This window comes from Ostrinia nubilalis, chromosome 25 (assembly GCF_963855985.1).
Source record: "Ostrinia nubilalis chromosome 25, ilOstNubi1.1, whole genome shotgun sequence".
Lineage (NCBI taxonomy): Eukaryota > Metazoa > Arthropoda > Insecta > Lepidoptera > Crambidae > Ostrinia > Ostrinia nubilalis.
In genome coordinates, this window is record NC_087112.1 from 10,500,921 (window position 1) to 10,515,092 (window position 14,172).

General features: G+C 36.4%; 1 protein-coding gene across 1 annotated transcript; it reads left to right on the plus strand.

Annotated features, from left to right (window-relative positions):
• The first annotated feature begins 1,573 nt into the window (after nucleotides 1-1,573).
• On the plus strand, nucleotides 1,574-13,016 carry LOC135084176 (facilitated trehalose transporter Tret1-like). The gene is made up of 3 exons (XM_063978912.1): nucleotides 1,574-1,626; nucleotides 3,785-3,920; nucleotides 11,132-13,016. The coding sequence occupies exons 1-3, from the start codon at nucleotides 1,603-1,605 to the stop codon at nucleotides 12,430-12,432; spliced, it is 1,461 nt and encodes a 486-aa protein (XP_063834982.1). The 5' UTR covers nucleotides 1,574-1,602; the 3' UTR covers nucleotides 12,433-13,016.
• Nucleotides 13,017-14,172: the final 1,156 nt, after the last annotated feature.

The following is a 14,172-nucleotide window of genomic DNA, read 5'->3' on the forward strand; positions in this document are numbered from 1 at the left end:
ACATTTGCAGCCGCTTCTAGCTTTTTGTGGCGTTGTTTGTGGCTGTAGCGTGATGCCCATGTGAGGTGACCCTAAGAATGTCGTGACAAACATTATCATAATATTTATTTCGTATGATTTTATTCCACAAACGTTTTCAGTAGGCATTAATTGTTAAACCTTACTAATAGTGGATTTACAAAAAGCCAATTTTTTCAATATTTTTTTTCATAAAACAGCTGCTTAAAACGGTAACTTTTCTGTAGGATAGTCTACGCTGGTGCCAAAAATTTGTTTTTTTTACGAGTGTTTATGGGTGTTTTTTACTTTTCTCTATAATTGATAATGTCAATCATTGGTGCTTTGACCTTACTTCGCATACATCACAATTAATGTGTAACTAATCAGAATAGCTGTTTACAATACCAACACCGCTGTATTTTGAATTCTAAGACGCTTACAATAGATGCCGTTTTACAGATAATAGTAAAATTACCAGAACAGAACTATTCGTCTCACTTTAATGTTATTGTAGTAGGAAGACTAGGGTTACATGTGACTTTGCTTCTTTAAAAAATACCATCTGTCAACTTTACGTTTACGGTTCATCATCATCATCATCAGGCCATCTAGTCTGCACTGCAAGAGTACGGCCTTGTCTAACTTTATCATCATCATTTCAGCCATAGGAATAGGACGTCCACTGCTGAACATAGGTCTGCCCCAATGATTTCCACAATGGCCGGTTAGTGGAGGCCTGCATTCAGCGCCTTCCTGCTACCTTTATAAGGTCGTCGTTGCACCTTGTGGGTGGACGTCCTACGCTGCGCTTTCCGGTACGAGGCCTCCACTCCAGAACCTAGCTGCCCAACTTTCCAGAGGCAAAGGCCTACTCCTCAAGCTGATCAAACGGTTTGGAGGAAGTCAGTGAAGGCAAGGTGGACCGACGACATCATAAAGGTAGCAGGAAGGCGCTGGACGCAGGCCGCTACCAACCGGGAAACATGGAAAGCATTGGCGGAGGCCTATGTTCAGCAGTGGACGTCCTATGGCTGAGATGATGATGATGATGACAGTGAAGGCAAGAAAAGTAAGTTTTTCAGGTATTTAAATAGCCCATTGCAGGGCAAAGTCAAAGGTCTCGCCCCAAAATAATAAATTTTAATTATTAACAAAAATCACCCGTAATTTTAGCCTAAGCGCAGACCACAGCCTTTTTGTCGGCCGATAGTTGGGTCGGGCTGTTAATCAATAAGGACATGGTATGAAATGAAAGTGCGCACATTACTCCGATTTGGTATCGACCGATTCTTTATACAAATTAAAATCGGGCCCATATCAGCCACCTAAAAATCGGTGGTCTGCGCCTAGGCTTAACCATGTAGATACTCTTTGTACTCAATTGCTAATTTTAGAATGAATTAATTGATCATTTAAATAAAATAAGGCTTAGAATGTTATCAAAATTAGTAGGTACTCGTACTTACTTAATTTAGTTAATATAATTGATGTAAATTTCATACGTACAAACAGACGAATTATCTTTGTAGTATTGTTCATTGAAAACGTTTCAAGATCAAAATATTAGTGTGAAAATGGTGGTGTTGAAGTCACCATGTCAAAATGGTATCGACTTTTGTGAAACAAGTAAGTGAAAGATGTCCTTTATTATGTATTTAGATAGTTAAATTAAAGATAAATGTAGAGCAAGATTTGGAAAAGTAGATTGCCTCATTTTACTACACTTCCCACGAGATTATTAACTACGACCGTTTATCAATATTTTCATAGAATTTTCGTATTTTCATGGGTTCAGGTCCTAATTAAATCACAGCATTAATTAATTTGTTCTTATTTATACATCCCTGAAGCATCTAAAATTTTGTTAATCATCATCATCATCATCTCAGCCATAGGACGTCCACTGCTGAACATAGGCCTCCCCCAATGCTTTCCATGTTACCCGGTTGGTAGCGGCCTGCGTCCAGCGCTTTCCTGCTACCTTTATGATGTCGTCGGTCCACCTTTTGTCCAAAATTTTGTTACATGTTTGGATCATGATTAACAATTATTGTCATGGTAAAACTTGATGTAGAGCCTATTTAGGTATATTTATTTATTTATGGACAGTCAAAAAGTATATGCCTCAAAATTAATAAAAAATACTTAATTATAGGCTACGATATGCTTAATCTATACTAATATTATAAAGCTGAAAAGAGTTTGTTTGTTTGTTTACTTGAACGCGCTAATCTCAGGAATTACTGGTCCGATTTGAAAAATTATTTCAGTGTTAGAAAGCCCATTTATCGAGGAAGGCTATAGGCTATATACCATCACGCTACGAGTAATAGACGCAGAGCAACATAGAAAAATGTTGCAAAAACGGGTTATCACGCGTACGAAGTCGCGGGCACAGCTAGTTATTTCATAAAATATCAACAAGCCTAACCACTAGTTTAAAAAAAATATGAATGCAAATTACTACTTAACTATCTTATTTCTGACGTTTATAACTTTTTCAATTGTACGAAATTGAAAAATAATATTTTATTTGATAAAAATCTAAATAGTGACGTCTGAAACACGAGACACTAGAACAAATTCTTTGTCATTTTAATGTTGATTTCACGCAGAAATCCATATTATTTCAAAAAATCCTTGATGACTTGGATCCATCTGCTCGCTTGTAATATATGCAAAATATTCTGTGAAATAGAGGTGTTTTGTAAGTAAAACAATAGTATGAGCCTACCTATCTAAGAGTATTTTTAAACTGTTTTTTATCCTATTCTTAATTTGTTTGACAATCGAAGACGCTTGTCTCTAAACGAAGATTAAGAAAGTAGGTAATTTAATGAAACTGGTATTGTATTTTAAATTAGGGAGGTGTAATTATTTATCTCTTGCTAATTAAATTACCATTTGACAAAATTTAAAAACCGGAAATCATTTGTGCTGAATCACTTACCTAGTTCAGTACAAGTTATAATTTAATATAATTAATAGTATCAATTTGTGACTGTAATAATTAGGGCTTTTGAAATGGGTTTTATTATAGTACTAGCTTTCTGCCCGCGGCTTCGCCCGCGTGGAATTTTGTCTGTCACAGAAAAACTTTATCGCGCGCGTCCCTGTTTCAAAAACCGGGATAAAAACTATCCTATGTTCTTTCCCGGGACTCAAACTATCTCTATGCCAAATTTCATCAAAATCGGTTGCGAGGTTTAAGCGGGAAAGCGTAACAGACAGACAGACAGACAGACAGACAGACAGACAGACAGACAGACAGAGTTACTTTCGCATTTATAATATTAGTTGGGATGCTAAGTATTATACCTATATTTTATTGCCATTTTTTGTTGCAAAATTGTAAATGGGAGAACTTTACTGTTACTAAAGTTAAGTAAATCGTCTTTTTCAATTCATTATACACTACTTATCACCGACAGTTCGTCAGTTTACATGTTAACATGTGCTTTCTATACGATCCTACAACAAAGTTTTACATATGGGTCTAAATTTTTAAGCTTTTGCATTTCCTTACAACAAAAAAAGAGAATAAAAAATGTTGCGTTGAGGTCCGTGATTCTCCATTGTAAGAATTTTACTTACCTACACAGTTAAGGTTCAAACACACTGTCATAATTGTCATGGCCATCTGCACGCGTTGCAATGCGTGCAAACCACCACCATACCATACCAACCAACCATACCAACCAACCATACCAAACATAACATATAAACCATACCAACGCGTTGTTATGGTTGAAGCAGTACTAAATTAGAATCCCTTCGTTTCCAGTGCTTCGTGACCACAGGAGCGTCAGTCCACATGGCCTCCTCCACACTGATCATGGCCTACACCTCCGGCCTGGTGGTGCAACTCCGAAAACCAGACTCGGAGATACCCGTGGACCAGGCCCTCGAGTCCTGGATTGGTCAGTATCTTCAGTAGGTACCCCTATCACCACTATCCCCCGGGACAAACTTGACCTTCACTGGTTTGGTTTTTACTGGCGCTCAAGCTGTAGATCCAGGCTACACAGGAGTTGCAGCGAGAGGTGGGAATAGTCCTGTAACAATATCAAGTTAATTTTTCTACTCTGCCCAACCCCCACGGGATTGGAATTGAGGGTAGAATAAGATCACCCCATGGAATTAATAATAATAATAATAATAATAATAAGCCTTTTTATTCTGAACTCTTTTTTTTTTGCGCTGGCATCCCTAGCTGTCAGACGCGTAATTTTAACGGGACAAATTTTTAATGTTATTTTACTATAATTTCGTGTAATATTGTGATAAATTATACTGAAATCAAGTGTATATCGTATAAATAATGTATACGAATGTTATACGACGAAACTACATAATATTTAAGACAAAAAAGTGAAGACAAAATTTCGTCAGCTGTCAACGAAAAATCATCATAAATTCAAATTTACGGAACAAAATAACAGGGGAGTATTGTTTTTATTCATTAATTAAGTAATATCTATGGGTAAATTACATGTATTTTTCATTATACACTGAAATTATAACAGTACATTCCCAACGTTGAGGTTATATTTTCATGTAAATAGTCTTATTTTTGCCTTAGAATTCCTCAATTTTAAACTTTATTCTGTAAAATAATACAATACGTGTAAAAGATCCTTTATTATAAGTGAAAATAAGTAGACAAATTATTTACCAGTTATTTTAACAAAAAATTCCTACCCACATAACTTAGCTTTACTTTATAAATTGGTTATTTTCTGTACTAAGACTCTTAAATGCTAATAAGATAGTATTAAAATACAGATCCCTAATAGTCTATCACCTACTATTATTGCCAAAATCACTAAAACCCTTTTTTTAATTTTTTTTCTCGGTTCTTCGATCGGGATCGCTACACAAAATCCTATTTCCATTGGTAAACTTCACTGCAACAAGCTTCAGGGATGTTGACCCGTAAGGCCACCATGAAGGACATGGAAGTTAAGTTGAGGCAGGCTCTCCTGGACCTCAAAGCTTCACGAGAGGTCAGCGACCAGCTGCTCCGGGAACGTGAAGACAGTGAACAGGAGATCCAAAAAGTTGTAAACAGGAACTCACAACTGAAGAATGAGCTTGCCGAGCTTCATGGCAAATATCTAGACTTAGCGGAGCAATGTTTGAAGTTGCAACAAACAGTGAATTCGTTCAGTGAATGCAACAACACTCATGAGCAGGCTTTGGATCGCATCCATGACCTTGAAAAGAGCCTATGTGAGTCACATAAAACCATAAAATCTATGGAGGAGGAAAAACAGGTTCAAGAATTGAACTCAACCGTGAGCCTGTATAATGAATTGATTAACAGTGATCACGAATTGAAGAATCCAACTATACCTATAATAGACTTGACATGTGATGTGTCTTGTTCCGGTCCAGCAGTAAAGTATCAATTTAATAGTAATAATAAACTTAAAAAATATATTAAAATCAAGAAATTTATCAAGAAAACCAAAAAATTAATTAAATTTCAACGTAGTATACCTAAACAGTCAATTCTAATGAAAGATAAAAATCTTTTAAAAGAAAAGCTTAAATCATACAACTTAATAATAGAACAAAACAAAAAGTTGTATGATGACAATACTTTAATCTTACATGAGAAAATCGATGACTTGGAAGTTTATCTTAAACAGATCCAATCTCGGTATGAAATGGCACAGAAACAAATCAATGAACATGTACTGGCCACTTCCGAACTTGTTGACCTATGTAATTATAAAACTGAGCGTTTTGAGTCCTTATCAAATAAACATTCTTGTAACTGTATTAATGGCCTTCAGCCCACTATAATACCAAAGTCTACTCAATCTGAGACGGGGCAGGACACATTCACTAAATCCCAAACTAATGTAACTGATTTGCCTAAAAAAATTAGTGCTACCTGTAATGAAAGGAAAACTTTTATTTATTCTGATCAACTTGGTCAAGGGTTAGGTTCTATGCTCAGGGAGCACTTGAATACACAAGTATTGAACTATTGCTACCCGGGTAGGTTTCTTACAGAGATAATTTACGAAATTAGTAAAAACCAAAAATTGGATGAGAACTCCAATGTTATCATAATGTATGGTAATAGTTACTTAGTAGATAAAAAGAGTATAATTCAGAATATTGACCAACTCTTGGATTTGCAAAATAGATTAAAATTTAAGATAATTTTGTGTGCTTTACCCTATGTAAATTCAGGGTATAATTTCAATAAGATCAACAAGAAAATATTTGATTTAAATATACTAATGTATAACCTGACTTATCGTCATAGCGACGCACTTTTACTTTTTGACATAAATAAATTTATTTCTAGCTTTAAGTTGACTGTAGATACAATGTATCTCTCTAAAAAATTAAAGAATAAATTAGCCTCTTTGATTGCATTCAATATTAAATGTAATCATATTCATAAAAATAATCATAATCAGGGTACTAATAATTTGATTTCTCACTATGTAAATAGTAATAATATTAAGACTGTACCTACTACTAGTTGTTTAAACTGAGGCACTCGACAAAGGCCAAGTCTGGAACATTCAAGATTGTTCATCAAAATATTCAAGGCTTGACCAGCAAAGTTTTAGAATTAGAGCTTTTCTTAAAAAGTTTTGACATTAATGTAATGTGTATTACTGAACACTGGCTTAAGAAATATGAAAGCTCTCTTTACATAGATAATTATCAGTTATGTAGCGCGTTTTACAGGAAGTCTGCCATTCACGGAGGCTCCTTAATATTTGTCAATAATAATATTAAATGTAAAGAACGCAAAGATGTAGTAGGGCTATCAGTTGAGCGTGTTATCGAAATTTCCTGTGTCGAGCTTGAGAGTTACATCATTGTATGTGTGTATAGACCCCCTTCTGGGGACTTTGGTATTTTTGAAGCGGCTATTGAGGATGCTCTTAATAAAACTTGTAACAGCAACAAAAAGGTCTTAGTTTGTGGAGATTTTAACGTCAATTTACTAGATAGCTCATCATCATATTCTGTAAGACTACTTTCCCTTTTTAAGTCATTTAATTTGTTTAGTCAATTTAAGGAGCCAACTAGAATTACGGAAACCACAGCTACTTGTCTAGATAATATTTTCTCTAGCTGTGTCCCTGACAAAAAAGCTGTCATACACAATCTTACGTCAGATCACTGTGGTATTAAAGTAGAATTTATTTTTAATAATTCTAATAATACAAGTAACAAAAATGCCGTATGTAGACCTGTAACCATTAGTCGTCTAGAACGTTTTAAGAATAATCTTGGAAATAAATTGCATTTAGTGCCGTACGTGCAGGGAGACCCAGATGCTCTTTACAATAACCTTTTCGAATGTATTAAAACCGAACATGACAAAGTTTTTACTGTAAAGCCATTAAAACCAAATACCAAATCTAAGTTTAGTGACTGGGCTACTAAGGGAATATACAAAAGTCGAAATACGTTATATGAGCTTTATGGCATAAAAAAGTATAATAATAGTATATCTTTTCTTGAGCATGTGAAAAAGTATTCAAAAATTTTTAAGAAAGTTTGCTTCATGGCTAAGTCTTTTTATATTCGGGACAAGATAGGAAACGCCAGTAATAAAATAAAAGAAACTTGGAATGTTATCAACCGAGAGACTGGTAAACTAAAACCAAGAGATAATGACTTTTCTCTCAAAGTTCACGATAATTTGATATCTGCAGATAAAGATGTAGCAGAAGCTTTTAACAAATTTTTTGTTAATATAGCTTCAGCAACAACTGCCAACTTAAAGTCATCTCCCTCCGAGGCTGAAGAAATATTGAAAACCCACGTGACACCCTGTGACTCGCACTTCTCTTTTAAACATATTACTCCATTAGATATCACTAAAACTTTTAATCTTTTAAATGTAAAGAGTACAACTGATATCTGGGGCATCTCTGTCAAGATAGTCAAACACATTATTGATATAATTTCCCCACAGTTAGCGATAATATTCAATAATTGCATAGAGAAGGGAATCTTCCCCGACCTCATGAAACACAGTAGACTAATGCCATTATTTAAGTCTGGTAGCAAAACCGACCCTGGCAATTATAGACCCATTTCTATCTTGCCCGCCTTGAGCAAGATTTTTGAAAAAATCATACAGGAGCAACTTATGATTCACTTTGGCTCTAATAAACTATTTCATAGTGAACAATATGGTTTTACCAAGGGTCGTTCCACCACCGATGCCGGGGTTGCACTACTTAAACATATCTTCGAGGCTTGGGAAAATTCTCAAAATGCACTAGGGGTCTTCTGTGATCTCTCAAAAGCTTTTGACTGCGTAGAACATCAAACGCTAATTCGCAAACTGCACTATTATGGGGTAAAGGACTCGGCTTTGGATTTAATACAATCCTATTTAAAGTTTAGAGTTCAAAAAGTCGACATAAATGGTGTTTTGTCTTCTGGGTCACCTGTGAAAATGGGAGTTCCGCAGGGGTCCATTCTGGGTCCATTCTTGTTTCTTATATACATTAATGATCTACCATATTTTGTTAAAGACTCTTGCGAAATCGTGTTATTTGCTGATGACACATCTTTGATTTTTAATATTGATAGAAGTAAAAATAACTTTGACGATGTAAATAATGCACTAACAAGAGTTTTAAGTTGGTTCACTACAAATAATCTACAACTGAATGCAAAGAAAACAAAATGTATAAAATTCTCTTTGCCTAACGTAAAAACAGTTAGTACCCAAATAGAACTTAATAATAATGCAATCGATCTGGTAGAATCTACTGTATTTCTGGGAATTACCCTGGATTCAAAACTCCAGTGGGGCTCCCATATAGAAACTCTGGCGGGAAAGCTCAGCTCAGCGGCTTTTGCAATAAAAAGGATACGGTCATTAACCGATGTTTCAACAGCTCGCTTAGTCTACTTTAGCTACTTTCATAGCCTAATGTCATATGGAATCATGCTATGGGGCAAAGCTGCAGATTTTGAAACAATATTTATTCTGCAAAAACGTGCCATAAGATACTTGTATAAAATGAAAGCAAGAGCGTCCCTTAGAGAATTGTTTAAAGAAATTGGCATTCTCACGGCCGCTTCACAATACATCTTAAACTGTATTCTATTTATTCAACAAAATATTAATGATTTCAAAAAGAAAAGTGATATTCACCAAATCAATACTAGAAATAAAAATAAATTGGCTATACCCGCTTTTAGACTTAATAAAGTGTTTGCCACCTTTATGGGACAAGGTATCCATTTTTATAACAAAGTCCCTGATAAATATAAAGAGCTACCGTATAATAAATTTAAAGGTATAGTTAAAGATCACATGCTTAAAAAAGCCTATTATACAACTCGAGATTTTCTTAATGATAAGTCATCCTGGGAGTAGGATTATGGTCCTCTCATGCTCGCACTAAAAAGAATTAAAATCGTGCTATGAAAAGTAATGTATAAAATAATCTAATTTTCTAAAATGTTATAGTGTCATGCTTCTCAATCTGGACTGTTACTTAGCTTTATTATTCGTTTTTTTTTTCTCTAAGAGATAACTTGGTATTGTCATTCTCACTAAAATGTCTCTGGGGTGGTGGCGTAGTGAGGCGGGTCGTTACATTCCCTCTAATATGGTCGAGTGAAGCGATGGCTGGTTCACTCGTCATGTCTGTGAACAGGCGCTGCTTTCGGGGACTGGTCAATCCAAGTTATTCCAACTTATGTATGCGAGTCATTTCTACTAGTATTTGAGTATGTAATCTGTAAGTCTAGATATTAGCACGTCACTACCTTGTTTAATATGCCACGCAATTTTGTATACCCATTCTTATAAGATACACTATACAAGAATGCATGGTAAATTCAGTGAACTGCTCCTGAATCGAATGTACCTACTACTGCTATTTCTATTTATTTATATTAACCGGCAGACAGTGGTGACTGAGTTTGTTGCGGCGCTTCTTCTCAGCACTTGCCAAATGTTGGTCTCGAAGCGCTGGTAGGGTAAAAAGATTATGAGACATGTAGAGGCTCCTTAAGAGCAAAATGACGATTTGTAAGAACTATTTATTAGTCTAAACAAATAAAGAAAATTTTGACTTTGACTTTGACTTTGAACTTGGTTACATAATAGTTACAAAATATGTTAAATAATAAGATCAGTGTTATAAAATATCCCGAAGCTCAGTTTGCCTCTTGGCATAGGCCTCCTCCAACGATTTCCATTGGGACCTGTCACGTGCTACCCTTCTCCAATAGTGTCCAACTGTGAGTTTTAGGTCGTCTTCCCATCTTGTTTGTTGCCGACCTCTACTTCTCTTTCCATCCCTGGGATACCAGTCAGTGACGCTTTTACACCATTTTTCTTCTGGGTCCCGGATCATGTGACCTGCCCATCTCCATTTTTGTTGGTCTATTCGGGTAATTATGTCGACAACTTTGGTTTTTTCTCTTATTGTGCTACTTCTCACTCTGTCCTGCTTCTTTATTCCTATTAGGCTTCTCTCCATGGCTCTCTGGCATCGTTCCAACTTTTCTCTGTGGTGTTTGGTGAGGGCCCAGGTTTCGCAGCCATATGTGATGACAGGAAGTATGCATGTGTTGAAGACTTTCCTTTTTATTTGCATGCTTAGCTCTTTGGATTTCAGGACTTCCTTCAGAGACCAAAACTTCTTCCATCCGTTTGCTATTCTTCGTTCAATTTCCTTAGTGGTTTGATCTTTGTGCGATATTAACTGTCCTAAGTAGATGTAGTCTGACACATATGCAAGCGGTTGGTTGTCGATTTTTATTTCTACCCCATGGAATTGCTAAACTTAAAATACAGTGACAGTGTAACTGCCTATTGCCGGTCATGTCATCTCGTTCTATCACAAAGAATCACCATTTGATGAGAGCGAGAGCAAAAACGGAAAAGGATAGTAACACTGTGGCCGTGTGTACCTACCGTAATTTGTTCTTACCACTTTCGAATTCAAAATTAGGTAAAGCTGCAATAAAATTGACGTAGAGTGATGCAAAAAAGTAATATCGTTTAGAGTTAAGTCTAAACTCCAGCCAGACTACTAAAATTTTTTGCTAATTATTTAGCTTTTAAAAAAAATTTGCTGATACTGAAGCGTTTTATATCTATTTTCCATTTCAGCTGCTGTTCCCTCTATAGCGGGCTTGCTGGGAAGCATGCTTGTGTCAATCGCGATGGCCTGCCTGGGTCGGAAGCTCAGTCAAATAGCCAGTATTCTTGCCTCGATCATCGGCTGGCTGGCCGTCTACTTCGCCAAGGACATCACCCTGCTCCTCATAGGCCGTTTTTTCAAAGGACTTTCTATGGGATCGAGCTTGATCCTCGTCCCGATTTTGGTTGGAGAATACGCCAGTCCAAAATATAGAGGATCATTCTTAATGTTCACGGGACTATTGTCAGCCCTCAACGTTCTCTTGGCTCATGGCACAGGCCTGTACCTGCACTGGCGAACAAACGCCATCATAGGAGCAGGTCTGGCAATCGCCAATTTACCTGTTGCAATCCTCTCTCCTGAAACACCCAGTTGGTTGATAACAAGGAAGAAATACGACGAGTGCCAACGCGCCTTCAGGTGGCTTCGAGGTAACGACGAAGAAGAAGAATTAGCAAATATGATAAAAGCAAGCGAAATCACACACCAGTTGAAACTTGGAAGAAAATTCAAATCCAAAATGACGATCAGAGAAAAAATTATAAAACTCAAAAGTATTATAGTGAAGAAAGAGTTCTACAAACCAATATTCATCATGATCCATGTGTATACCGTAGGGCAGTGGGCTGGGAGTCATTTATTGAACACTTATGTATTTGATCTCATAGAAAACATTACAGGAAAAGGTTATAATGAGCACGCATTAGGCTTGAACATCAATAGACTCCTTGGTGCTGCTCTAGCTATATGGATAATAATGAAAACGAAGAGAAAAAATTTTTTTTTTGTGTTTTCTGCGTTAAACGCTGTAGTTTTGCTCGTCATCGCCGCGTATACGTATTGGAAATCGAAAAGTGATTCTGTGTTGACATCTCCAACAGTGGGCATTGTTCTGATGCATCTTCAGATGCTTTTCGTGACATCTTGCACTCTGCCGATGCCGTATGTCATAGCAGGGGAAATATTTCCCCTGAGGTATAAAAGTATAGCGGGTGGTTTTACTTTTATACTGATATCGATAAATACGGTGGTGTACCTGAAGTCTTTTCCATATCTGATGAATAGCATAGGAATATATGGAGCTTACACCCTGTATGCTGGCATAATGATATACTGTCTGCTGATGGTGTACTTTTATATGCCAGAGACAAAAGATAGGACGTTGCAGGAGATAGAAGAAGAGGTGGTTGGGAAACCCTTGAAGTTGAAGGAATTGAAATCTGTTCAGTCATTAATTATTGAGCCTGTGAAAAAGGATCAAAAGGATTAAACTAATGCACCCTCTTCGGTGCTTATCTCAAACACATAAAATATGTGGTTTTACCTACTTACCAAAGTCATCATCATCATCATCATCATTTCAGCCACAGGACGTCCACTGCTGAACATAGGCCTCCCCCAATGACTTCCACGTCGCACGGTTGGTAGCGGCCTGCATCCAGCGCCTTCCCGCTACCTTCACGGTACGGACGGATCAGCAAGCTGAAGTGGCAGTGGGCTGGGCACATAGTACGCAGAACTGACGGCCGATGGGGCAGCAAGGTTCTGGAATGGAGGCCACGTACCGGAAAACGCAGCGTGGGACGTCCACCCACAAGGTGGACCGACGACCTTACCAAAGTCATGTCGCAAAAAAATATATTTTATATTTATATTATTCAGTATTGTGTAGATCAGAAAGAAAGAAACATTTTGTTACCACGGTAAATAACAATGCAAACACAATACCTAATAAATACCTGTGATATTTCAATGTGAATTTATATTTGTTTGTAATAAACACGTGGAGAGTTAGGTACCTGTAAATGTCAATCAAGTTACTGGACATAATAATATCCTTTCCGTAGTTCATAATTAAGTTTGTTTTCTTTGATTGTTTTAATTCTAAATCAATTGTAAACAGTCATTAATTTGTGTTTCGCTGAAAATGTTAACGCATAGGTTAGCGGCGATTGAAAGATTACTAACGCACTCTCTACAATCTCCACGTCTTATTTTCACCAATTTATGTAGAGCCTAAATTCATAATTATGCACTCGTATGTACGAGTATGTACTTATTGTAATACAATCGATCGACAGGACAAACATTGCAAAATAGACTGTGTTGCAGCGTGATAAGATGCCACCGTATTAAGCTTGATGTGCTGTCGTCCGCCTACGTTTGACCCTTCATTAAATATAAATTACGCACGTAGAAAAGAAGAGGTTATCAGATACCTTACCAATGTAAAATGTACACAGCAAAATTAGCTCTAAGTTTCCTCAGAAATGTTAAATAAATAATAGATAAGCGAGCATAATACTGTATTTTATTATTCTATCTCGAGTGTTAACTATCTTCCAGTAATTTGGAAATTATGTTGTTTGTTACCTAACGGAAAAGGAACGCCAAGAATTATTATGATAGTTATTTCTCTACTTTGCGCTTGTTTGCTGTAATTAAATAAAGTGGCGCTTCAATGCAGTTCAACAAATAAAACAAAGTACCTAAATATTGTGCAAAAAATAATTATCATCATCATAATTTCAGCCACAGGATGTCCACTGCTAAACATAGGCCTCCCCCAATGACTTCCACATCGCACGGTTGGTAGCGGCCTGCATCCAGCGCCTTCCTGCTACCTTTATCAGGTCGTCGGTCCACCTTGTGGGCGGACGTCCCACTCTGCATTTTCCGGTACGCGGCCTCCTTAAATATAATAAAAATAAAATAATTATAATTAAAATTAAATAATTAATAAGTTCTGTAGGTACTGGTTCTGGTACTTAGTTTAGATTCTGAATTATTAGTTATCTCGCAAAATATCATCATCATTTTATACTTCATTTTACAGTTATGATTAAACAAATTACCGGTAGGATATTAATCTATTAGAGTCATTCGGGTCAAGAGCACGCACTTTTTTTTTGATGGCCTCCCAGACCTATAAAGAATTGTATAATTGGCATGTTATGATATTAAATCTGTAGAATATTTAATAAATTTTCACTATTTAAGAAAAATTTCC

Bases quoted from the DNA above. Each gene is read 5' to 3' on its own strand.
- LOC135084176 (XM_063978912.1), top strand. From the start codon at position 1,603: ATGGTATCGACTTTTGTGAAACAA. The intron at 1,627-3,784 runs GTAAGTGAAAGA...CTTCGTTTCCAG, and splicing joins TATCGACTTTTGTGAAACAA to TGCTTCGTGACCACAGGAGC. The intron at 3,921-11,131 runs GTCAGTATCTTC...TTTCCATTTCAG, and splicing joins GGCCCTCGAGTCCTGGATTG to CTGCTGTTCCCTCTATAGCG.